At 42.1% G+C, this 27,245-nt stretch overlaps 1 protein-coding gene across 1 annotated transcript in view; it reads left to right on the plus strand.

Annotated features, from left to right (window-relative positions):
* The first annotated feature begins 14,884 nt into the window (after positions 1–14,884).
* LOC123648847 (zinc finger protein 737-like) overlaps positions 14,885–27,245 on the plus strand; it is a 29,035-nt gene continuing 16,674 nt past the window's right edge. The window contains exon 1 of the mRNA XM_045566736.1: positions 14,885–15,052. Coding sequence (XP_045422692.1) covers positions 15,023–15,052 — 30 coding nt within the window. The 5' untranslated portion in view covers positions 14,885–15,022. The remainder of the gene's footprint in view (positions 15,053–27,245) is intronic.

The raw sequence follows: 27,245 nt of genomic DNA on the forward strand, positions 1-27,245 counted from the left end.
TTTTGTTTAACCTTTCTTACCAAAAATGTATTTCTATGCTCATTGTCTTTTTACATTTTTCTCTTACTCACAAGTGGAATTTTGTTTTTATTTTCCTTCTAAATTTATTTTAATTCAATCTTTAAATAACCTCCCAATTAGACAAAGTTACATATATTTTGATAAGAACACATTCTGTATTTTTTATAATTTTTCTTATTAAAACCATATCTTATTCTTCAATATACCTTATACATAGAATTACATGCATTGAGTAGAATTCTTATTTTTAGTAACTTTAAATTTTAGTGAAAGCTTAAACAGCAGGAAGTCATGAATTGTTCACCATGAGACACTTGTTGCCATGAAACAAGATTTCAGGTTACTATAAAATTTTAGCCAGACTGATAATTGAAATATTTTTTAAAAATGCAAAAATCCTATTCTTTGAGAGAGGAGACTCAGTTTCTCAAACAAGTATAAGACCTAATAGACATACTGAAGTACAAGTTAATGAGGAGGTTGAATCTGTGTCTTTCTGACCTTCCCTTCCTTTTTGCAGTTTATTAAAAAGTGAATAAAAAAATTTTTTCATTATTCCTATTAATATCATATAACAATCTAGTTCAAAAGAGAAAATCAAGTTTAAATGTATTAGTGTATTAATTATAAAGTTAATTTTAATAAAACTTATAAACAAAAAAGTGGGCCATCTCAAAGGGGGGAGTAGAATGGGGTCTTATGGGTTATAGGTGAGTTTAAAGATTCTTTGACTTCTAATCAGTTAAAGCTATGAAGCTTTGTCTAAAGACTTGGAAGATTTTAAATAAGGAGCTTAAGTTTATCAGAGATGAGCCACCAGACATAGGTTTGTTGTGTAAATTGAGGACCTGCAGGTTTGTCTTACATACCCTTAGACCTATTGATGGGATACAAAGGATGTCCCCAAGAAGGGGGGGCAGGCATAATGAGCCATTTCTGACCTCCCTCTCTTGCCTGGCAAGTTAGTTTTAGGGAATCCCTTTGGCCAGGAGGGATCCATTTAGTCAGCCAGTGTGGAGGAACCTTAACATTGCAATTCCCAGCCTCTACACCATTTCTCTGAGCAGTATGCATTGTTGTAGTTGTGCCAGTTTGAGGATGAATGAAGAGAAGAAAGTTCAAAGGGCTTTATGCCAGTGTGTTTATAGTGAGGCAAGATTAACCACTGTCTTTTGTGTCTGTGCATTTGTTTTACTCTGCTATGTGCATAGTGCACACAATGAACAAATAAGTCCTAGTTTACATCTGGTCTTTCTAGAGGTTAAAGAGGTTGTGAGTGTAGGACAAAATTAGAGTTAGGAAACTAACATATTGTGTACACTTTTGTTAAACTTTATAGAAAAGACTGTTCTGAAACTTACTTATGGAAATAAAATTGTTAAATTTCTAAGTGTTGCAGATGCTCACACATCTCCTGGGCTTATAGAGGTAAGAAGGGGAGGGGCTCTAGACTAGAAAGTTCCTATCTAGGAGACACTTGCAAATGACAGCCTTTGTTGCCTTTGTGCAGTGTGTTCAGTGCTACTGTGTGTATAGTACAGAATATCTACTTAAAACATCTCCCAGCCTGAGCAAGAACGAGACCTCATCTCTACTAAAAATAGAAAGAAATGATCTGGACAGCTAAAAATATATATAGAAAAAAAAATTAGCCAAGCATGGTGGCACATGCCTGTAGTCCCAGCGACCCGAGAGGCTGAGGCAGAAGGATCGCTTGAGCCCAGGAGTTTGAAGTTGCTGTGAGCTTGACACCAGGGCACTCTAGCCCGGGCAACAGAGTGACACTCTGTCTCAAAAAAAAAATGAAAACTAAAACATTAGTCCTTCTAGATGTTTGAAAGTATACATAATACGTTAAAAGTAGATGGAAGAGTGAATGACCCAAAGGACACATTTCACACACAGGGTATGTGGGAGCAACAGGGCTGGTTTATTCACCCGGGTACGGGTGAGATGACTGACAAGAGAGTCAGCACAGAAGGGGGTTTTGTGAGGGTTTTTATAAATGGCGATAGCCGACCCCCTCCCAGCTTCCCTGTTCAGGTCTTTGTTTCTGGGCCAAACTCTGGATCTGTATCTTTGCTGCGGTCAGGCAGGTGAAGAATTGCTTCCTGCTACGTGCAGTTCATGTACGGCAGAGGACGGTGGGCAGAACAGCTGCTTGTAATGAATTCTTCTTCAAACCGCCAACCCCTACGACCCCTTTGCCCCAGTCGCATCCATCCATCTGCTCTGGTGTCATTCTTATCAGGAGACCTAAGGAGGGATGAACTTCTCTCTGTCAGGGAGGGAGGGTGAGGAATGCTGGCTGCGGCGATCTGTTAGATCTACAAAGTCCTGGGACTCCCCAGATCCTGTGGCTATTGTTTTACAAGCCTACATTTTGCATTAACCGCATTCTGTCCTATACATACTTTTTGGGTTCCCACTTGGAACAAACCTAAGAGTAGATAGCTAAAGTAATACATTTTAATTATTTTTTTTTTTCTGTTATCACATAGGACCTCAGGAGTACAAGCCAAGGTCCTGCTAGCTGGCTGCTGGTGTAAGTTGGGCTGATGCACAACCAACTACAGTGACTCTGGTTTCTTTATACTTTTTACTTGGTTGGCAGGTGGTCAGGTGTGTAGCTAGGGCTGCAGCACTGAGCTCTTTGGGGATGTAGACTGTTTCAAGCACCAGGTTCCAGCCAGGCTATGCTGTCACAGTTGAAAACGCTCTGGTGCAGTGTGAAGATGGGAATAAATACCCCTGAATGCTGAAAACGGCTGTAAGTTTATTCTTGGGGCGTCCAAGATGGCAATGCAGAGCTCCTCTCTCAGTTGCTCCTCTCTCATTGGCAGATTCAGTGGATTTCCTGGTCTTATGATCTGGGGCCCCTGTTTGTGGGAGGAGCTGAGAACAGTGTGGGGAAGGGAGGTGAGGGCCAGGAACCTGGACATCAGTATCAGGCCCTATTTCTAGAGGCTTTGCAAGTTTTTCATTTGAACTTGTTTCTTGTCAGTGGTTCGTGTGTCCTGAGCACAGGGGGCTTGCCTGGAACGTTCACTTCGATGTAAATACGGCAACCCTGAGGGGCCAGGTCACTGAAGGAGGGAGATGGACAGAAGGGCCCAGCATAGGTTGGACACACACACACGGGGTAGCTCTGCTGGGGCTGGCTCCCGCTCAAAAGTGCAGTCAGTCGGGTGCCCTATGTGCACGTACAGTCTTCCTTCCCTGCCCACCAGCGTTCCCGAGCATGCCTTGGCGTCTGCGTGGTCCATGCTCTGGGAGGAAAATCCATCTTCGGGATTGTCTTCAACCGGAGAGGAACATGAATTTGCTAAGAACCTCAGGAACTGAGATTGCAGATTGGTTTCAATGTGCCCTTCCTCAAAAATGGTATGCATGGAAAGGCATAGAGCAATTTTGAAAGGAGAAGACAAGTCTTTGCCCCTAGTGGTGACTTGGGATAATGAGGCTGAAGTGGGAAAAATTTTCATTTCTATGCTCCTTTTTACTATTTATTTATTTTTATTGTACAATGTACTAGTTTCACTTTTAAAAAAGCCAAGATGGCCCCTCTTTCCTCCCTGGAAGTGCGGGATAGGGCTGAAAGTTCCAAACCTCTAATCACAGGGTTAGTTTTCCTGGCAACCACCCTCCATCTGAGGCTGTCCAGGAGCCTCCAGCCTTCAGTCATCTGATTAGCATACAAAAGATACTTATCACTTCAGACATTCCAAGGGCATTAGGGGCTGCATGCCAGGAGACTGGGACAGATACCAATATACTTTTCTTACTATAATCACATTCTCACACTGATACAAGTCTCCAGGCCTGGCTCAGCTGTGGCTCTCCCTGGGGAGCTTCGCTCCACCCTCCGCCTTCCCATTAGAACCAGCCCCTCACCCCAGCAGAGCGCTCCTGACTCTGTGCACACATCCAGCACAGCAGCAGCCTGTCCTGGCACTTAGCTTTCTCTCAAGCGATCTTGGTGTTTATGGTTTGCTTCTTTGTGTATTTGCTCATACGAACCGTGTCTAGTTCACTATATCCCAATGCAGGCACGTGCCTGGCCCATGGAAGATTCTCAGTAATTGTTTAATAAATGAATAATGACACTGGGAAAGGGAAGCAGGGAAGAATAAGTCATAGCAAAGTTTAGCTCAGCTGTGAGCTGTCTGGATGACCTTAGGCAAGTCACTAATGTTTTTTTCTTTCAGTCACCTTGTCTGCGACATGAGAAATAACTATACCTACCTCACAGGTTTGCCTTGAAACACTGTCTGGCACAGTGAAAGTGCTCCATACATGTGAGCTGTTAATATCATTTCACTCATTGTTGGAAATTTTTTCAACAAACATTGGATCTTGAAACTTCTTTCATCTCATTGCAGATAAGCAAAACACATTTTTGAATTATGTTTAATATTTTGTACTAAAATTAGTTAAAATCATACTTGATATTTACATACGGTTTCTATGTTTTATGATTTCTCTTCATAATCACCATAACTATTTTTATTATATTACAATAATTAAGACTAGTACTATTCATGACAGAAATATTATAAATTTTAGATTACATCACAGCACATGCTCCTATAAACATTTACAAGTTAATTTTAATTTAAAAAGTCATCATTTTTAATGTGGGATATGATGAATGTTCCTAGGTCAGCACAACCAAATGCTGGGAAACAAATGTGTCACACTGTATATGTCTCCAAAAAGGGCACAATGTACAAAAATGATCCATATTTAAGAATATCTAATGCTTAAAAAATTAACATTAATAGAAAGTCATTTCAATGCATATAAGATGTTACTTAATTTGAAATATTTGAAGTGAGATGAGATGGTGTGGTAAGGTGAAAATATGACTGGACTAGAAGGAAGATGACTTAGATTCTAGATATGTGTCTTAGAACTCTGATTTTGGTGAAATCACTTACTATCCATTTCTTCATGTTAAAAGAAGTCATGTCACTCTGGGCACAGCGGCTCATGCCTATAATCCTAGCACTCTGGGAGGCCAAGGCAGGTGGAGGCGCCCTTGAGGTCAGGAGTTTGAGACCAGCCTGAACAAGAGGAAGACCCCATCTCTAATAAAAAGTACAAAAATTAGCCAGGCGTGGTGGGGGGTGCTTGTAGTCCCAGCTACTCAGGAGGCTAGGCAGGAGGATCACTTGAGCCCAGGGAATTTGAGGTTGCTGTGAGAGAGGCTGATGCCACGGCACTCTAGCCCGCGCAATAGATTGAGACTCTGTCTCAAAAAAGATAAATAAATAAATAAATAAAGAAGTCATGTCAAAGGCTTCATCTAACTTTATAACTATGTGATTTGATTTATTTTCAGTTTCGATAAGGATACACCTGTTTGTCAATCTTGGCTGCCTGGGAAACTAACCCTGTGATTAGAGGTTTGGAATTTTCAGCCCTATCCCCCACTTCCAGGGAGGAAAGAGGGGCCATCTTGGCTTTTTAAAAGTGAAATAGTACATTATATGATAACTTGTTACCTGTGTAACCATCTTTAGTACCACTGGGGCAAAGTTGTGCAACAGGTGAAGTTTATATTTGAATATCCATCCTCCAGTTTTAGGACTCCTCTACCATGTTAGTGTCATCTTGCCTGGCTGCCCTTCCACATGCCCCGTGACTTCATGCAATTTTCTTTCAATACTTCTGATTCCCCTAACCTCAGGATTTATTGTTGTTAGGATAGCTTCATAAAGTTTCCCCATTAAGTCACATCAAAATGCCCTACATCTTATTTCCTCAGGACTCAAAATAATCTGACATATACCATAACGCGATTTGACCTCATAGCTAATTTTCACGTGGTGGCTGTAGCAATTTAATCTTGATCCTTTGAACATCATCTCTTTATTGTCTGGTTTATTCATGACTAACTATGAAATTTCAAACCTGGTATGAATAGACAGAACCATATCCAGCCGAAGAATTCAATAAAGGTAATGCTGAAAGAATTCCTTAAGTAATCTGCAACTAGAACTAGTGTGGTAATAGTGACACATTCCATTATTTTAGTGACTAAAAATTTTCTTACAATGCAAAATACTTAAACATTTAATTCATAAAACTTATATTTTTCAGACTTTATTCAAAAAATATATTTTTATTGTACATTTATTTATTTTTTATTCCTATTTCAGCATATTGTGGGGGTACAAAAGTTTAGGATACGTGTACTGCCCTTGCCCCCCCCTTCTGAGTCAGAGCTTCAAACGTGTCCATCCCCTAGACACTGCGCATCGCACTCATTATGTGTGTATACAACCATCCCCTCCCCCACCCACATATGCCCGACACCTGATCAATGTTATTCCTAAATGTGCTCTTAGGTGATGATCAGTGAAACCAATTTCATGGTGAGTACATGTGGTGCTTATTTTTCCATTCTTAGGATACTTCACTTAGTAGAATGTGTTTCAACTCTTTCAACTGCCCATCAATACATGAGTGGATTAATAAAATGTGGTATATGTATACCATGGAATACTGCTCACTATAAGAAACAATGGTGATATAGCACCTCTTGTATTTTCCTGGAAAGAGTTGGAACCCATTCAACAAATATTCTTTTAGTACATACCAGATACCAACCATTGCACAAGGCACTGAGGATATGGTGTTCCAAAACAAGAAAGATTCCCTGTTCTTAGGTACCACTGGAGTAGTCTGTAATATCTCAGTAAGGCCCTTAGTTTATGACCCAGAAATAATACAGTGCATATTTTAGCTTTGCAAAGAAGGGGATTGGACTCAAAGCTTTCTTCCAATTGTAAAATAATTTTTTGCTATGATTCCAATGTAATTTTTTAATCAAGCTTTTTATATAAATCACTTTACATCATTGTTTCAAAGGAATAAAATGTATTATATTGTTTTTTTAAATTTGGCATAACAGTAATTCTATTGAGACAATTACAGTACATATTAGTTGTGTGTCAGATAGTAATATTAAAATTCCCAAAGATGTGATATTTCAGTTTTCTTTTTTAAAATAAACTTTTAAAAATATAATATTGACTTCTAAAATAGTTTTTTATCTGAATATAATAAACAGATGCCTGAAGTAATTCTCAGAAAAAATAAAAACTCTGTAAAAATAAGATTCCTGAAATACTATGGTAAGCTATAGATTTATGGAACATTGTCGAGGTAGGGTGTTAAGACTTATACAATACCTCCTCTTGTTACTACACAGAGAAAGAAATGGCCATACTTCACACACTGCAGAAAATGACTAACAGGATGTTTAGGACTTTTGAATAAATGAAGTATCTGGGCATTTTTAATATATAGTGCTAATTCTGCTGTATTATGTCAATTTGAATACTTTAACAAAAGGTTTGTTTTTGTAGAGATTTTAAAAGGGGAGAGAATGCTAGAAATAACAAATGTTATCTAATTATTATGGCCTTAAATATAAAAATCTTTGTTGAAGTTTTGAAAAAAAATGCTAAATTACATAGTCTTAGGCATTAAAATATTTGTGGAAGAATACAGCAGATGTATATGTAATTTGCATGAATATTCTCAATTAGGAATTCTACACTTCATTTTAACTGAGTCATAGTGCATGGGAACTTAGAACCTAACTTTTATAGTTTATCAAAATTTTTGCCACCAGTGCTCAATTTTGTCCTAACATATATAGAAATTTTGTAAAGTATATTAAGTTACAGTTTGCACAGTTTCATCTCATTTGTATTCCAGTGCATCTGTCTAAGTGAAAGAAGTCAGATCCAAAAGGCCAAATATTATATAATTCTATTGATATGGCATTGTAAAAAAAAACAGCTAAAATATAAGGATGAAAAATAATCAGAGTTGCCAAATAAGGGGCTGAGGGAAGCAGCTTTTTACAAAGAACAGCATAAAAGAATTTTTGGGGTGAGGAAACATTTCCTTATGGTACTGTGGAGAAGAATATGTGAGTTTATACAGTTGTCAAAACCCATTAAACTGTATACTGCAAAGAGTACATCTTATCTACATAAAATTTGAAAACCCAGAATATTGGGGAATTCAGATGGGAAGCATATGAGAAATGAGTCTTACTGTTCTACAAGTGTGTGACCTAACCCCATAGAAAAGGGTGAGAAAGAAAGGTCCTGACACAAGTAACTTTGGAAAACAGTGTTTTGATTGAATAATTTAAGATTCAAGAACTGTACATAAACACTGTTTGTGTATGTATGTATGCATTTATTTATTTATTTATTAGAGAGAAGGCCTCACTTTATTGCCCAGGCTAGAATGCAGTGGTGTCATTATGCCTCACTGCAGCCTTAAACTACTGGACTCAAGCAATCTTCCTGTGTCAGCCTCCCAAGTGGCTTGGACTACAGGCATGTGCCACCATACTCAGGTACTTTTTTTTTTTTTTTTGAGACACAGTCTCACTCTGTTGCCTGGGCTAGAGTGAGTGCTGTGGTGTCAGCCTAGCTCACAGCAACCTCATACTCCTGGGCTCAAGCAAACCTCCTGCCTCAGCCTCCCAAGTAACTGGGACTACAGGCATGCGCCACCATGCCCGGCTAACTTTTTCCATATATATATATGTTTAGCTGTCCATATAATTTCTTTCTATTTTTTGTAGAGATGGGGTCTTGCTCTTGCTCAGGCTGGTCTCGAACTCCTGAGCTCAAACGATCCACCTGCCTCGGGCTCCCAGAGTGCTGGGATTACAGGTGTGAGCCACCACGCCCAGGCCCCAGCTACTTTTAAAATTGTTTTTAGAGAAAGGATATCACTATTTTGCCCAGGCTGGTCTTTAACTCCTGGACTCAAGGGATCCTCTTGCAGCCTCCTAATTTTCTGGAATTAGAGGCATGAGCCACTATACCCCGAAAACACTGTTTTTCTGTTGCTAAATTTGTTTTCTACAAGTGTATGTATCAGCAATTCTAAAACTACTTTAGATGTTGGCATATATACTGCAGATAATTACTTCTCATTTCTCACTCTAGAGGGAAAAAGTTAGAAATCAATGAAGGAAGAATGCTAGAATAAATTCTGTGGTGCTAGACTGGAGGAAGGAATATCAGAATCAACCTGTATCTATTGTAATATATTCATTGAGAGAGTTACAGTGAGAGAGAGAGAGGGACAGGGAGAGAGAGAGAGAGGTAGGTAGCTAGATAGATGATAGGTACATAGATAGGTAGATAGAGAGATAGGTAGAATGTAGGCATACATCAGTTTATATTTATATGTATATTTTCAAACTCTGCTGAGAAGGCTCAGAAGTTTTGACACCCCAGAACCAATGAAAACACCTCATTCTCAGATCTTGGTTTCTAAAAACCATTTGTCAGGTCTGCCACAGTGGCTCACATGTGTAATCACAGCAATTTTGTAGGCCAAGGTGGGAGGATCACCTGAGGCCAGGAGTTTGAGACCGGGCTCAGCAACATAACAAGACCCTATCTCTACATAAATAAACAAAATACAAATTAGACATGTGTGATGAAATACGCCTATAATGCCAACTACTTGGGAGACTGAGACAAGATTTCTTGAGCCCAGGTGTTTGAGGTTGCAGTGAGCTCTAATGATGCCACTGCACTCTAGCCTGGGTGACAGCGTGAGACTGTATCTAAATAATTAATAAACAAGTAAAATAAATACCATTCTTCAACAAAATGAACCAGGGATTCTTATAAAAGTAGATAATTCTAGAGCTGGAGATGAAACATATAACTGGAACCTAGAGTAGCTTGTAAAGCCAGAAAGCCAAAAGGTGCTGAAAAAGATAAAAGTCACAGACCTGTGACAGGAGGTAAAAGAAATTGTTCTGTGGCAAGGATTTTGTGTTTTTTTATTTACTAAAATTTTACAGTATTAAATCTAAGTATGTTGAGATACGTTAAAGATGAATATTTTAATCCCTACATCAATCACTAAAAAAATTCAGAGGCATCACTTACGTTCTAATAAAGAAGTCACATTAAATATAACAAAGTATTTGTAAAAGAATATTTGTAGACATTTTAGTCATAATAGCACAAATCAGGAAACAATCCAAATGCCCATCAATAGGAAAATGGACGAACAAATTGTAGAGCATTCATACAACAGAGCAGTACTCAGCAATAGAAAGGAATAAACTGTGGAAGCACAGACCCATGACGAATCTCATAAACCTGCCATATGAGACGAGCTGGACATAAAATACAGAGTGTATGATTTCAGTTAAAATGAACCTACAGCGAAAAAATCAGCACAGAGACAGCCTCTGGGATAAGAGAAAATTTCCTGGGAAGGAACCCAAGGGATTTTTCTAGGATGACAAAAATATTATATTCTTAAAATGTGTGAAAGATTATATGGGTGTGTTTGCCAAAAATGTACAGTTAAGATTGTGCCTTTTAATGTACGTATATCTTACCTCACTAGTAAGAAAAAAATAGTGAAGGGGGTGGATAAAGCATTGAAGTATAGAAGAAAGAACAAATGGCACAGGATTAGTAGTTGTTGAAGCTGGGTGACCGGTCAATTATTCTATTTTGTTTATTTTGTATATGTGTAAATGTTCTGTAATAAAACACTTGTATGAAAAGACAAAATTGACCTACAATATTAGCTCTTAAGATCTTGGTGACCTTTTGGTAGGTGGGAGGGAGAAAGTGATTGTTGGGGTACCTGAATGAGACTGGTTCTATTTCTTGGTCACAGGAGTGTCTTTGTTTTGTTTTAATATATCAAGCCATAAATGGATGCTTTGTTTTAATAAATTTAATTGTTTTACATAAATAAAAGATGTAAATATTATATATTTGTACAAAAATCCTAACTCAGTATCTCAGAATAATGGCAGCATTTTGGTCTAGGATTTAAAGTGGCATATGTTCACTCAGGGGATCATCAGATACATTTTAATATTCCAAAGTATCTATTAATGCCCTAATGCTTGGTGACTCTCGAGGTCTTTCCATATTTGCCTCAATTTAGAAAGTAGCATAGTATTAATGTTTTGGCCATATATTTTCAGCAAAGCCCTCCCCCCACAATGATGCTCACTGTAGCTGAGGCACGAAGCACAGTGCCCTGAACCTAGTGTGCAGTCAGTACACATGGAATTAAGTTGAGTGAGAAATAAAACCAGGAGCAGAGGTCCGTTCTGCAAAATGTAGTAAGTATGTAATGCAGGTAAGCATGAAAGGCCACAACTCATCGGCAACCATTTTTACATTCATTTGAGAAAACATTTTCAATTTGCTCATCAAAAGATATTGGTTCAAATCAGTATATTTTTTGGCTTGACCAGACACAGTGATCACCTGGAGAGGTTTAAACGACACCGTTGCCTGGGTCCCAGTTGAGGAATTCTGATTTATTTTGTCTGTTTCAACTTGCATTTCAGAGAAGTTAAAAGGTCTCCCCACCCAGGTGATTCTAATGTGCAGCCAGGAGTGACAACCATTGGTTCAGAGCAAAGGATGCATTAGCTATGCTTGATTGCCTTGTGGACTGTGCGGATTTTCCCCACGGCCAGTCCTGAGTTTGGGGTCCTGAAAAACAGATTTGCCCTCTTAAAAATCAAAGGATACCTTCAAAATGTGCTCAGCTATTTGACTCTATTGCAGCAGTTGGTAATGTCTTCTCAGCAGCTCTATCTTTATAGCACTTGGTTTCAGAACAAGAGGTTGTTTCAGGCACAGCAGTTTGGTTTAGTCTTTGATGAAAACCATGAATAGCAGAAACAGATGAAAAGAATTGCACACATATCAAGCGAATTATATGTGCTTTCAAATTTCTCCTAAGATGAGAAATGAGCACTATGTTGTTGGGCCTTGATTTTCTAAACTCATTGATCAGCCATTTCCCCAAATTATTCCGGGTCCTTCCAGCACACTTCAGAAGCATTCTATGGAGGGGATTATTCCCAATGGCGAAGACTACTAGAAGGACAACACTCTCAAAGAAATCCTGCTTCTATTGCAGAAGAGTCACTCTCCAGAATCACAAAGGCCTAGGGATCTGCATGAATAGTGTGGCCTATATAGATAGATGCACATGAGATTTGCAGTCAGGCAGAGTTGATCCTGAGTCCCAGCCCAGCTGCTTAGTAGTGCCTTGAATGTTAAGATTTATGTAAATCCAGGGCCGGGCGCGGTGGCTCACGCCTGTAATCCTAGCCCTCTGGGAGGCTGAGGCGAGTGGATCGCTCGAGGTCAGGAGTTCGAGACCAGCCTGAGTGAGAGCCCATCTCTACTAAAAATAGGAAGAAATTATTTGGACAACTAAAAGCATATACAGAAAAATTTAGCCGGGCATGGTGGTGCATGCCTTTAGTGCCAGCTACTCGGGAGGAGGCAGTAGGATTGCTTAAGCCCAGGAGTTTGAGGTTGCTGTGAGCTAGGCTGATGCCACAGCACTCACTCTAGCCCAGGCAACAGAGTGAAACTCTGTCTCAAAAAAAAAAAAAAAAAAAAAAAGATTTATGTAAATCTTGGCAAGAAAATGCATAATGATACTGACTGCAGAAATGGCAGCAATTCATCCATCCCTGAACCCATGCCCTTTGCAATGAGCTTTTACAGCTTGTCCCATTGAAAGATGGAATCTGTTTCTCAAACTTTCGATCTGGGATGACTTCATTAGCTCTGGCCAATTGAAAGCTGTCAATATGAGAGTGTGCTAGTTTGAGTCAAGGTTCAAAAGGTCTTGAATGCTTCAGATTTTCTTTTAGAACCCTACCCTCTGCATGAGAACAAGCTTATGGAAGCCTGCTGGACGGTGAGAGCCTGCTGGACTGTGACAGCCAGCTAAGCCTCAGGAGCTAATGAATCAACCAGTAGCTGACCACGCATGCTTAAAGGAGCCCAGCTAAGCCCAGAAGAATGACCCAACTGAGCCCAGCCTATATTGCTGAGCAGCTCAACCAAGAGCCAATACGTTTTAAGGTGGTTTTTTATGCAGCAATCCCTAACTAATATATACACCTGGTGCAGACAGGATGCCCGAATTCCATGACAGGTTGATTACAAGTTACCCGAAAAACAGTACATTTCCTTTTACTCTTATTTAAAGTTGGATTTCTTGTTATTAAGAGATAGTGTTGAGTTATATGTTAGTAGAAATGCATGTAGACATGTGTGCATGCAATTGGTGCTTAAACTGACACAGTTCCCCACACAACAGGAAGAAATAGACACACACAGCCTGACCATTAGGGTCAAGGCCAAATTGCAAAATAACAGGTTTGCTTTTATTCTATTTCCTCCACATTTAACTGTGTAGGTCAAGATTTTAGATGTATCTGAAGACCTGGGCTTCCTTCCTTTTGGGGTCCTATCATCTCTGTTTGATCTCTGGATGGGGAATGGGTCCCCAGCAAGCAGTGTTCAGCAGTAGTCTACCTGTGGACATTTCCTGCCTGTTGCCCCATGCTCTATCTAGGGTTACCTTCTCTCCCACTCTTGAGCCTAAAGAGAGATGTTGCTAGAAAGGGACGATTTCCTCACCTTGTCAGAAAAGGAGGTTCAGTCCCTTCACCTCCCCGAGGTCATAGAAGTCAGAGCTGCACTTCAATGTGGACAACATTGGCCATGTGGGGTTGCTGAGAACCTAAAATAGGCTGGTCTAAACTGAGATGTGCTGGAAGCTTACAATAAGATGATCTTTGAAGAGTTACTATACAAATACTTATTTATTAATTTTATATTGATCACATACTAAAATGGCAATATTTTAGATATATTGAGTTAAGTAAATTGTTACAATCAATGTCGCCTTTTTTCCTTTTATTTTGTGCATCTAATAGAAACTCTAGAAGGACACGTGTGGCTCATATTTTATTTCTATTGATTTGCTGCTGTAGATTGTCACTCTTTTCAAAGCTCAGACTGCCTCCTCAAAAAACCCCACAGGCCAGGAAGGTTAGGAAATGTAAAATTTAAAAATAATTTTTATTATATATTTTCCATTTGTCAATAACATGTATTTGAAATAAATGAGCATAATCTTATGTATAAGATTAAATTAAAATGACTCCTGGGGGAGGTCAAGTGCCAGTTCTGGAAGAAATACCTGCATGAAAATGTCAGCTGTTAAGAGCTCAGCTTTAAAGCTTTTACTAAAAAATTTTCAGCTGTTCCACATGTGACTTAATAGTATTTGTATGAAAGATCACATCAGGTGAATGGATGAGCGCCATGTGATTCCTTGTTTGCTTAATAAATTGTAAAATGATGACTTGGAAAACAAGGTTAACATCTAACCTTGGTGTTGTAATTAGACTTGCTTGTTAAACAGTTAAACTGTTTGTCAATAAAACAAATACTTATTGTTTAAGAACAAAAGAACCGGTGATTGTGGGGCAAGGAGTGGTGGCTGGGGCCTATAATCCTAGCAGTCTCCGAGGCTGAGGTGGGTGGATCTTTTGAGTTCAGGAGTTCGAGACCAGCAGAAGCAAGAGCGAGATCCGTCTCTACTAAAAATAGAAATAAATTAGCTGGGCAACTGAAAATATATAGAAAAATTAGCGAGGCATGGTGGCACATGCCTGCAGTCCCAGCTATTCAGGAGGCTGAGGCAGAAGGATCACTGGAGCCCAGGAGGTTGAGGTTGCTGTGAGCTAGGCTGACGCCATGGCACTCTAGCCTGGGCTACAGAGTAAGGCTCTGTCTCAAAAAAAAAAAAAAAAAAAAAAAAAACCGACAAATCTGAGTTTCTTTAGTCGCACCAGGAATCGCATCTCTTGTCACTCAACCGGAGGAGGCAGGGCCTGGAGCCCTATCCAATCAGGCGCTGAAGTGAGTGGGAACTGTCCAATCGGGTGCGCAGGAGAGTGGAGGGGGCGGGCTCCACGGCCTCAGTGTCCTGGCGACGGGCCCTTTACTCCGGGGCTTTAGCGGGCGCGTCCCGATCCTGGTCTGGTCTCTGGGGCTCCTCGCTCTCCGCTGCCGGAGGCCCCGGTGACTCTGCTGCCGCCTGTGTTGCCCTGTGACCTCCAGGTCCCTGAAGATCCGTAGGGAGGATGTGGGGACACGCCGGAAGCGGGGAGGTGGTGAGTACGCAGGTCTGCGTGTCCTGGCGGGGTGGCAGCGGTTGCGGTGGGACCCGGCCTCCCCGCCGCGGTTCCGGGGTCAGCCGGTCTCGGCCCCTGACGCAGTCCCACCCCCGTGTCCCTGCTGTTCAGGGTGCTGCTGCCTGGCAGCCGGGGTCCAGAGTGTCCTGTCCCATCCCGTTTGGTGACTTCACGCTGGCCCTGAACCCCGTCTGGGCAGCTCTTGTATTGCACCTCCCCTCCCCCCAGACTGTGTGGTGACTACGGGGGTCATCAGGGAGGGTCCCGCTGCCTCGGTGTGCGGGGTCGCGCGTGGGGGCAGCTGGCGTCTGTGGGGTTCCCAGCCCCTCCCGACTCTTGTTAAAAGTAAACCGAGGCAGCAATAAAATGGTAAAGAGTTCATTTCATTGGAACTAAGAGCAGTTCAGGAATCGTGAGGCCTCCAGGGATGGGCTGTGGTTTGGGGGCCCACGGGGCTGGGGCTTGAAGGAAAGCCTTTTATCAGGTGTGGTGAGGAAGCCACCAAGTTCAATAACGGATTACATTCATGTGCTTAACTTATGTGGAGTATCCAGGCAAAAATCACGTGGTTTTGCAATCAGAGGATAATTGGCAGTTTGTTGTTGGTTAAGACTAAATTCTGTTTCTGTTAGGTCCGGGAATTGCGGGGGGAGAGACAGAGAGACACATGAAGCCTCGTGTGTAGCAAAACGCTGTTTATTTTGAGCATCTGGGTACAGATGGGAGGAGGCAAAAAAGCGTCCACACCGAGGGAGGGGAAAGCCTTGGGTTTTATAGAGGGTTTCTCAGTAGGGAGTGAGTAACTGGGCCAGAACAGCCGCTGCATTCAATTTTTTTTTTTTTTAACAACCATTTTAAGGGACCCTGCCCCAGTCACATCCATCCTTCAGCTCTGGCATCGCTCTTATCAGGAGAGCTAGGGAGGGATGAACTTCCTCTCCTCTCAGGGAGGGTGGGGAAAGGAATGCTGGCTGCAGCTGTCTGTTACATTTACAATGTCCAGGAACTCTCCAGACTCCTGAGGCTATTGTTTTAGAAGCCTCAGTTTTACATTAACCATATTCAGTCCTGTATGTACTTCTGGGGTTCCCACCTGGAACAAACCTAACCTTCCACACTTTTTGTTATATACTTATAAGAAAAGGAAGGGTAAATTATGGGAAAAGGCTAAAAACTAAAAATTAGAGAGACTGGAAAGTGGGCGTTGTTTTCTTTCTGACTTTTTGTTTTTCCTGTCCCTGGAGATTTGGTCATCTTTGAAATGCAGTCAGGCCCATTGCAGGGGATGCTATCTTTGCCCCTGAGATTTGGTTTTGGGCAGGAAACAGGCCTGGAATTCATCCCCCTGCAGTCTGTCCTGGAGCTTTACTCAGGAACACCTTGAGGCTGTAAAACAAATTTTAAAGCTGTGAGCTGGGGAAATCTAAAGAGAAAGATTTACATTTGTTTTCTGGGTTCTTTTAGGTGTTTGTGAAGAGTCCCAGCAGGTTGCCTGCTAGTTTGGGAGAGAGATACCATAGAATAGGGAGAGCGCAGAATTGATTTTTAGCTGTCATTAGAAAATTGGGAGATTCAAGGCCGTCCTAACGTTTCCCCTTTTTGTTGTTAAGATTAAATTTTTATGTAAAATGAACTCAAAGGTTAGGATAATGGGCGGAGATCTTCTGTAGCTTCTTCTAGCTGAGGAGGGGCATAGAGATCTTTTTATGGAATTCATTTATTAAAATGGAGGGGTTTGAAAATGGATGGCCTTGAAGTTAGAATAGAGGCAGAACGGGGTTTTACTGGAGAGAAAATGTCAGGGCCTGAATGTTACCAGATAGTGGAGAATGTATGATTTGAAAATGAGAGTTGAAGGTAGAGCCACTAGGGGCCTTAGTTAAGAGTGTAAGATCCCGCATGGTGAGAAGAGCTGATAGTTTTGAGAAGGTAGAGAGGTTTTTTGGGTTGTAGGCAGATAGAGATGTCATAGAGCCCCATAGTGTGGGATGGAAAGTGTGGTTATTATTATTAGGGTTTCCAGTGTAGGCAAAGGACTGACTGGTCTGATATGTAAGTTGGCCTGTGGCGGCATTCACAGAGTGACATGGGAAGTATAAAGAGAAGGCAGAGCATGGTAAGGAGTTATGTATAGCTCAGCATGTTATCAGAGCCTGGTATCCACGATGGGCTGGACTTTTGGGGAGCCCACCCTGGGTGGAAGCAGGTTCTGGAGGGCCTGTAGGTTGGAGTCCTGAGAGATGACTCTCGGACAGGATTTCCAGAAGCTTAGCTATAGTGGTGGAAGCAGTGAGAGAATTATTTAAAAGTTGCAGGAGGCCCAATTTGTTCTGGGAAATCCTTGGGTAAAATCTAGTCTTTAGGCTGTAAGAGTTCCAGTCCCTTTAAGAAGTCACTAGTGTGTTTCCTTGCTGGCAGGTAGGCACCAGGTAGAGGTGGTGGAGGAAGATCAGGGAACTGAACCTAACTCAACTAATTTTTATCTTTTGAAATCGGTTTTTACAATTCTATATGTCTGTCTCTTCTGCAATAGCCCTTAGGCCTAGAGAGGATAAATAAGGTTGGGCCGGGTGGAATTTAATAGTTTAAATCCTGGAGATAACTTGGCTGTTTACTTAATACTACTTCAGTGGCTTTGGAAAGCAAAGCATGAGAATTAATAATGTTTTAAATAAAAAGCAATGAAAATTTTAGTTCTTTCTATGACATTTTCCAAGGAAGCAAATCTTGGACTGCAGTTGATTATAAACTGCTGTTTAAGAAGAATCAGAGCAAAAAGACAACCATCCCTGGATGGTAAAGATTTCACAATAGTAGACAATTTTAAGCGAAGTAAGGCAGAAAGTTTTATAGTTTCAAAGCTCACAGCAGCCCAGGCAAAAGTTGCACGGAAAGTTTCAGTTAAGCTTCTCCATAAATCGGAGGGAGGAGGCCGTAAGATCTTTCCCCAGTGGCGGTAACTGGGAAGCACAGAAGGGGTGGGCAAATACTTTATCTCCCAGTGGACGGAGAAGCTGTGGAATACACAGGGGGGCTGTATTTTATGTTTTACTCTAATGGGGGTAGGAGAGGGAAATAGAGGCCCTGACCATTCAGGAAGACCAGAGAACGTGGCTCCAGTGTCCTTTACCTATGGCAGAGAGTTACCCAAGGTGTGTGGCAGTCGAGTGTGTTCAGAAGCCTGACGTGCCCATGAGATTGAAGCAGTTTCAGAGGGTCTGTGGCTATGCAGGATGTCCGTTCAGGGAGGGGCAGCCAGGTCCGGAATGCAGGTGTGATCTTCCCATTTTAAGAAGCAGGCGCTTGCTTTTCCAGTGCCCTTCATTTGTCAAAGGGAGCACAGTCCTGGTGGAGCCCGTCTCCTGGGACATTGTTCTTTAGGGACCCAGAGTCTTAGTAGAGGCAGGGCTCAGTTCCCATGTAAGGGTGTGGCCCTGTCGTCTACTTGCCTGGGGCCCTTTGAGTGACTCTCCGGAAAAGCTCCTTTACAGGACAGCCAGGATTTGAAAAGCTTTTTTCTGTTTTGGGGTCTGTTGTCAGTCCCACTCTCTTTTTCCTTTGCCTCTCTCAATCCTGGTCATTAAAAACCTTGAAGGTCAGGTTTAGGAGATTTTTTGTGTGATTTGAGGGCCTTTGTCTAAGTTTTTGGAGCTTGTACCTGATGTCAGACTCGTCGGACTGGGAGATAAAGTGTGTATTGAGGAGTAAAGTTCCTTCAGGAGTTCCTACTTGATAATTCAGTAATGGGCCTGTATTAGAGATGGTGACTGTCCCCACTGGCTGGACAGGGGGACGTCTATGGATTTCATCACCGTGTGCCTGGGCATTAAGTCAAACTCCCTCCTCTTCAGGGGATAGAGTAGAGGAAAGAATAGTGTAGAGGTCATGCCAGGTCAGATCATAAGATTGTGTTAAATAAAAGGGACACGTACCTGCATGATGCCCTCCTCCCCAGCCCCCAGGACTTGAAAGAATGACAGCGAGCAGTAGGGGGACTGAGATGAGGGCAGGGAGCAGGTTCAGGATTAGGCTAAGGGAGTTCTAGTTGGGGATATCTTTATGGGGGAGGGCTGAGATTGCAAGAGTCCTGATCTGAGGATTCAAGTTTGTCCAGAGCAGAGGGGGAGGGAGAAGGGCAAGTCCTGGAGTGTAGCAGGAAGATTTGAGCCAGATTACAGTTCATGCAGAGTGAGAGTAGAGGGTAAAAAAGGTGTAGACATAGGGAATCTCGGACCATTTGTTATTGCAGTGACAAACATTGTAGTGAGACCTGGGTTTTGAGAAGAGGAGTAGACTGAGAGTTGCCCATGTTCCTGGAAAGAGTAGGGGTCACAGGAGGCAGATTCTACTCAATTCTGGGCGTCCTAGAACGAGGGAATAGCATGGGAGCAAGCAGAGTGCGTGAACTCGAGCAAAGAGTCGCAACAGGCATCCCTGTGTCTAACGAGGGCCCCAGGTGCTGAGAGTCCTACGGCTCATGGACAGGACATTTGAGTCAACACCAGTAGACAAGAACGAGCTTGTGAGCTCCTACTCACTAGGAGCAGGATGTGGATTTGAAGGTCAGTGAAGGAAGAAGACCTGTGGGACTTCTTGGGGACGAGATCAGGAGAGATAGGAGGAAACCAGGGCGAGTTTGCGAGCTTTTACTCCCTGAGGGGGAAATGTGAATTGTGAAGATCAGCAAAGGGAAGATCCGAGTCTCGGTCTGGTGTCCGCCTCTCAGCTTGGTTCAGGAGGGTCCGGGTGGACAGTTACCTTACCTTGGGTGAGCTAACGCGCTCTGCCTACACTCCAGGATCAGAGACAAGTTAGAGAGGGACCCCTGCATGGCTCAGGAAAGATCCATGGAAACCTTGCCAATGACCCAGGGACTCAGGGGAAGGCAGGATTCAGTGGTTAGCCCAGAATGAGCTGCCGCTGCCTACTGCTTCCGGAGTTGCAAGGCTTGCCTGCTAGAGATCCAGAGTCGTGTCCACCCAGTGTGCCCTCCCGGGTTTCTGCACCAAATGTTAGGTCTGGAGCAAAGAGAGAGACACATGAAACCTCAGGCATAGCAAACGCAGTTTATTTTGAGCATCTGGATGCACATGGGTGGAGGCAAAAAAGCGTCCACACCAAGGGAGAGGAAAGCCTTGTGTTTTATAGAGGGTTTGTCAGGGGGGGAGTGAGTATCTGGACCAGAACAGCTGCTGCATTAATTTTTTTTAACAATCAATTTCGGGGACCCCTGCCCCAGGCACATCCATCCTTCAGCTCTGGTGTCATTCTTATCAGGAGAGCTAGGGAGGGATGAACTTTGTCCCTATCAGGCAGGGAGGGGGAGGAATGCTGGCTGCAGCTGTCTGTTAGATCTACAAAGTCCGGGTACTCCCCAGATTCCTGCAGCTATTGTTCTACAAACCTAAGTTTTGCATTAACCACATTGTGTCCTATACATACATTTCGGGTTCCCAACCGGAACAAACTTAACAGTTTTCCTCTAAGTTAATACTGGAGTACAAGAAGTGATTCTTCAAAAAAAAAAATGTAGTTTAGTCATGCTGAGTGCTTTTGAAAATTGGAAAGCCTCAGAGATTTGCTGGATAATCACCATCCTTCTAACCTTGCCTTGATGCTTTGTGCCCTCACCCCAAGAGCAGTGAGGGACTCTCTGAAGTTTCCTTATCTAACAAAGCTTTTTATGAAAGTCAATACAATTGCCTTCTATTGCCATCCTGTTGCCTCATTACCTAATCCAGATACATAATACTACCACTCCTGAATGGTGTTTCCCTCAACATAATGCCTGCCTCTCAGGTTCATTCAGATGCCAAAAAGAACAATTTACAAGTTAATTTCTTGCTCCCTGGTCCATTCATTCTTGCTAATAACAGTTTTTTGCTTCTCAAAAGAATGGTCTGCATTCTCCATCTGCATATCCTATGCAAAATAGGACTTTAGCATCTGAATCCCAGTGGGAGGTTGGGGTAATCCCTCTGTGATGTCCCCAAATGCACATTAATACATTCATATGCCTTTTCTCCTATTTGCTTCTTGTCATTTGCTATTCAGTGAACCTTCCAAGAATAAAGAGAAAAGTTTTCCTTTGGCCCCTATAGTAGTAATTTACAGGAAATAAGTTTGAGTTACATTTTGGTTTGATGAGGTAGGAATGCAGGGCACTAGCGCCATTGCAGTCTAACTGCCTCCTATTTATTTTAGCACTCCATAGGGGGACTTGTATTCCCTCCATTTTCTTTTCCTTTCTCTCTCTCTCTCTCTCTCTCTTTTTTTTTTTTTTTTTTTTTTTTTTTTTTTTGTTGCTGGGGCTACAGTGCAGTGTCATCATCATAGCTCACAGCAATCTCAAACTCCCAGGCCAAAGTGATCCTCCTGCCTCAGCCTGCCAAGTAGCTGGGACTATGGGCAAAACCCACCATGTCCAGGCAAATTTTTTTCTACCTTTAGTAGAGATGGGATCTTTCTGTTGCTCAAGCTGGTCTTGAACTTCTGACCTCAAACTATCCTCCCACCTGAGCCTCCCAGAGTGCTAAGATTACAGGTGTGAGACACAGTGCCTGGCCTACCTGTATTTTCTAGATGTAAGGCAAGTGGGGCATAAATTCACCAGCCTGTTTCCTCAGCCTAACTCTTGTAGGCCTTACAGTAAAATCCTAAATGTTCAGTTTCTTTCCTACATTTCCAAATGCCAACTTCGCATTCAATTTACAATATGAACGGTTTTTGCTTTATTGCCCAATGCAAACAGATGGAGTATTTTAGTTTTCTTGTCATTTCTTTACATAACAGTGGGTGGTTGTTTTAAAATATTAGTTTTCTATTTCTGAACATTTCACATGGGAAGAAAACAGACAATAATTTCATGGCACACTGCTGGAAAAAAATCTTTGCGTCTCCCCTCCTTTAATGATCCTCAGGCACGCACACTTTCCCAGAATGTCTTCGGGTTGAGGTTCATCTCTGGAAACTGTACGGGATGATGTGTCCTCACCCACGCTTCTGTCTTTTCCTGGTCCTGGGTAATGACACAAGGACCAGGGTCCTTACTTGTCTGGGCATAAACCAAGATGCCCAAAGCAGCCATGTATTCTGGAGTGTCCCATGAATATCAGTCTCTGGGACATCTCTGCCCAGAGGACAGCCTGAGGTATGTGGGTGGAGCCTCTCAGGGGAGCAGCTGAATTTCCTTGAGGTTGAGAGGAGTCTCCCCTTCACCTAAAAAGTTAACCCACTGGGACTTTAAGAATTTTTTGTACCAGCCTCTGTTTTCATTCCTTTGAGACACATCACTGGTCAGCTCATCAGATGTTGGTATTCAGAGGAAATTTCACAAATCATTCCAGCCCTCTGAATTCTCTCAAATTTGTGAAGGGAGAAAAACTATTTCAAAGGACAAGGTTAACCCACCCCAACAAGGTGGTGCAAAAACCTGCAAAGCAGTACACCCTTGATGTGTGTTAGAAGGCAGAGTGCATTTTCTTTTGGGAGGGTGGTCGTCGAGCACTTTCGTGAGCAGGATGGCTGTGAGAGGATGTTCCAAGGGATGTGATGACCTTACTTGACACTCAAGTCAGACATTCGTGTATTCCAGCCACCAGTGCCACTTTTTGAATGTGTTGCCTTGAAAAGCTTTGTTGCTTTATTTCAGCTTCAGTTTTTCATTAATTGTAAAATGCAATTTATCTGTAGAGCTTGAAAATGAGAAAGTATTTCCGAAAAGGCAAGAGAAAAGTAAAATTCAGAAAAGTGAATTAAATATGTAGTCATATATTCCATTTCATAAAATACCTTATTTACCATTTTCCCCCCAGAATGAGTGTAGTAAGTTTCTTAGATCTGTTCGTTTTCAGGGGTGATTTCAAATGGAGTCCCAGGGCTTAGCTTTCGAATGCTACCATGGAAAAGAAGGAGACAGTCTCTTTTACTTTATGACTGCCTAAAAATGAATACATTTTGACAAGAAAATATGGTAGGTAAATTGATTAATTACATGGATTCAGCAAAAAGTTCTCCTTTTATGGAGGGTGGAGAATACACAGAGTGGTTAACTCTGTTCTGACTTATGGGAGTTGCACTTTAACACTAAATCCTGCGAAATGGGACTTGCAAACTCTTGAGAAATGTTCATGTCTGATTATTTACTAAATGGTTTCTTTTCATGGAAGTAAGTTAAACGAAATGTTTATTTTCTGACAAGGATAGATAATTTTGCTTTCATGTTGAAGTATGAAATATAAATGCCTTACAATTCCCTTACGTCCTATAAACATCAACACTCAGTTTGTGGGATTTTGCTGAATTATTTTTATTTTTATTTTTATTGTTTATTTGAGACAGAGTGTTGCTTTGTCACCCTGGCTACAGTGTAGTGGTGTCACCATAGCTCATTGCAACTTCAAACTCCTGGGATCCAGTGATGCTCCTACCTCAGCCTCCTGAATAGCTGAGATTATAGGTGTACACTACCATGCCTGACTAATTTTTTCTATTTTTAGTAGAGATGGGGTCTCACTCTTACTAAGGCTGGACCCAAACTCCCAGCCTCAAGTGATTCTCCTGCCTCAGCCTCTCAGAGTGCTAGGATTACAAGCATGAGCCATCGTGCCTGGCTTGAATTATTCAAACACTGGTTATTTTCTCTTCCAAAACTAAGTGAATAACGTTGACCGGGAACCAGAGTTTTGAGCCCAATGACTAAGCTAATGTCAGTCTTAATCTTCCAGAAGGTGGTCATTGAGGGCCCAGGGAGCCTCCCCTACAGATATCCCAGCTTGCTCCCATCAGCCAGGAAACGAGCCCTTTATACTGAGAAGCTTCACAGCCCTGGGAAGCTAGGGGTTGATCCACAGGCAGATGGAATGGAGGTTGGGATGGAGGTAGGGGTGAGTGATGAGATGCACTTTCTGAGGGTGTAACTGCTATTGTCCTAGGGCTCTTTCTAGACATTGTCCACTACAACATATTTGATATTACAATTTGTTGTTCAATAAAATAAAGTCTTAATTATTTAAAGAAGTATTGTGATAGGGGAAAGCACCAAGTATAAGCCTACAAGCATCTTGAAGGTTACAAGACAAGGGCTTTTTTTCATAGAGGGGAGTAAATGAATTTTGAAAGAAGGTGGGAGGGGATAGGGCAGGATGGATGGTTGAAAAGTAACATAGTATCTTAGAGGCATTTTTACCCTGAAGTCGGCCTGTTCATAGGAGGAGTGCAAGGAGAGTTTGCATGTTGGCACAGGCTGAGGATCAGTCAATGTTTAGGGTCCTGGCGGGAAGGAGAAAAACTTAGGCAATGTTTGGTCAAGGAATATTTTCTTCTGACCACTGAAAAGAAAACTGTTCTAATTTTTTATGAGGCAGTAAATGGAAATTTAAAGAATCTGTGTCAGGCTTTGTGATAGGTGAAAAAGGAGGAATAACCTCTTTTGTAATGGGAAGGATGTTTCTCGGCAGTAAGCTGCTATTACAGAACACAAAGGGTGGGTGATTTCTTTCATCACAACTATTTACCAGGATTACCTGCCCAAATCTTCCCCCGCCACTTTCCCTTGCCGTATACATCTCTTCCACTGGGCTTTTTCTGAGTGGTGTACTTTATACTATACCAAATTGATGTATGTAAGTAATGTGGTTTGCTGAGTTCGTTGAGTAGTTTTATCAAATCATTAAACTTCAGAGGGGGTTACAGGAGCATCTTATTGATAGGCAGTTGCTCAAAATTATGCCTGGGCCCCTGGGGCTGCCACTGGCATCTGCAGTGCGTGCAGTGTGGTAGGACTGAGGCCTGAACTCATGAGGTCTGTATGAAATCTGTGGTGTCAGAATTGACTTTTGGAGAAACATTTGGTGCCGAAAAGGTGGGCGATGTTCATCAGACTCCACACATTTGGTGTTAGAAGTGTCAGGTTTCTCAGGGAAGGGAGAGTCTGTTCTCCTACACACAGGCTGTCGCACCACGTATTGTGCCGTGACTCTGCATCTCCTCCTGTGGCCAGAGGAGACTGAGGACACAGGAGGAGTCCTGGGGTCAGATCCGTCTGTGCAACTTACTGCCCCATGTGATTCGCACCCATTCATGCAGCGGTGCAGCAGGCACTGATGTAGCCAGGCCCCTCCCAGGCAAGTCTCCTCCCTCTGGAATGGAGACCACAGCTCCATTGCTCTTAGAGTTTCCCACCAATATCCACACTGGAGTCCTGGTTTATCTCCACCCCTAGACTCCAAATCTGCAGCAGAAATCTGGCCCTCCACCAATCCAGGCTTACAGCTGGATCGCCTGATTATAATCCCATGCCTGCATGGGCACAGGAATGCCAGAGCCTATCCCAGCCTGGTCTAGTGTCTTTAGCACCGACAGCCCAACATAAGTGACTGAGGCAAACATATTAATTGATAGAGGTTTATTGGGCCAACATATAAGGATGTGCTTCAGAAAAACCAAACCACTGACAAATCTGTGACTTTTTCCAAGGGGGGATTTGAAAACTTCAGTATTTAAAGGTGACATGGATAGAGGAAGTAAAAGGAGGAGGGGTGTGGGCAGCCAGGCAAAATTGTTACATTCTTGTGAGGCCTAGAAAATTTACATAATACATAAGCTAAAATGAATGTTTGAAGAGAAAAAGGAAGTGAAGGAAGAATCAATTATGTAGATGTCCCTGGATAGGTAGAAGAAAGGTTGATCTTGTTTCTGTTATGCACTTGGGAAGATAAATTTGTAATCAACATTATGAGTGTGGAGTTGAACAGACTCTAGTTTTAGGAGCTAGACTGAAAGTGCAGATGAAAAGTTACAACTTATGAGTCCTTACTTATGGAAGGCCAACGAGGAGTTTCCTTTTGAATGATCTGTGTGGGCAGTCCATGTATATCCCTGAAACCTTTTACCTCTCCATGATCTGGCTGATGCATAATGCTAGTAATTACCGTTCATTTGTAAGGTGTTGCCTGACTCAGCCTCCAAGCCTGACCTTTGCTTTTGCATAAGGAGCTTGAGGGATTGTCCTGAGATTTTTAGTTTCTTCTGCAGCACCAACCAGTCCTTACACCAGCTCTGCACTGTCTCCCACCCCTGGGTCCTTTTTTTTTTTTTTTTTTTTTTTGAGACAGATTCTCGCTTTATTGCCCAGGCTAGAGTGAGTGCCATGGCGTTAGCCTAGCTCACAGCAACCTTGAACTCCTGGGCTTGATCAGCCTCCCAAGTAGCTGCGACTACAGGCATGCACCACCATGCCTGGCTAATTTTTTCTATATATATTTTTAGTTGGCCAGATAATTTCTTTCTATTTTTACTAGAGACAGGGTCTTGCTCTTGCTCAGGCTGATCTCAAACTCCTGACCTCAGGCGATCCGCCTCAGCCTCCCAGAGTGCTAGGATTATAGGCGTGAGCCACCACCCCCGACCACCCCTGGGTCCTTGTTAGCACTCGTCTTTCTTCTGATGTTTTCTTCCCCACAAACCTTCTTTCTTGTGCACATAGTGTGACTCAGGCCACTCCTCTGGTGCCTGAATTCAGCACCCTCTGGAATTATAGTCATAAGTTGAAGGCCGTGGCCCTTGACATGGCTGCTGTAAGAGCAGATGCAAATGGAAAATACCCACTGGATCCTTCAACTTAAAAACATGAGATGATACTTCTTCTCTTTCTTAAATTTTTTAATTTTGCATGTACTTTTTTCTCTGCCACTTTGATATATGTAAATTATTTTATGAGCTAACAGGTCTTTTGTAATTTTTTTTTAAATCGGGGATTCTCTTTCTTTAAAATCCAGGAACCATTGCTTTGAAATGTAAATAGTCAAAAAAATCTGCATGTATCCCAGTTTTTTTTAGAGTAGGAACCTGCCATACTATTAGTAGGCACCGAGCTCCAAGTTGCAAAGTTGTCTTCTGTCATTAAGATATGAAAGGGTTTTTTTTTCCTTTGAATATAGCCAATTAATAAGCACAGATGGCCTTTCCAATTACTGGGTGAATTTTGGGTCAACTACATTTGAAAAATTGTGCTGGCAAATCTACTTGAGGACTATTTATGTTGAGTTTTCTTTATGTCTTTACAATCTCCTATCAGATTGTCTGAGATGTACATGACATTCTGGTTTAATTGTATAACAAAAGTTTTCCTTCTGTTTTACCATTGTAGAGAGTAATTCTGGGCTTGAAAACA

Source organism: Lemur catta, chromosome 13 (assembly GCF_020740605.2).
Source record: "Lemur catta isolate mLemCat1 chromosome 13, mLemCat1.pri, whole genome shotgun sequence".
In the NCBI taxonomy this organism is placed as follows: Eukaryota; Metazoa; Chordata; class Mammalia; order Primates; family Lemuridae; genus Lemur; species Lemur catta.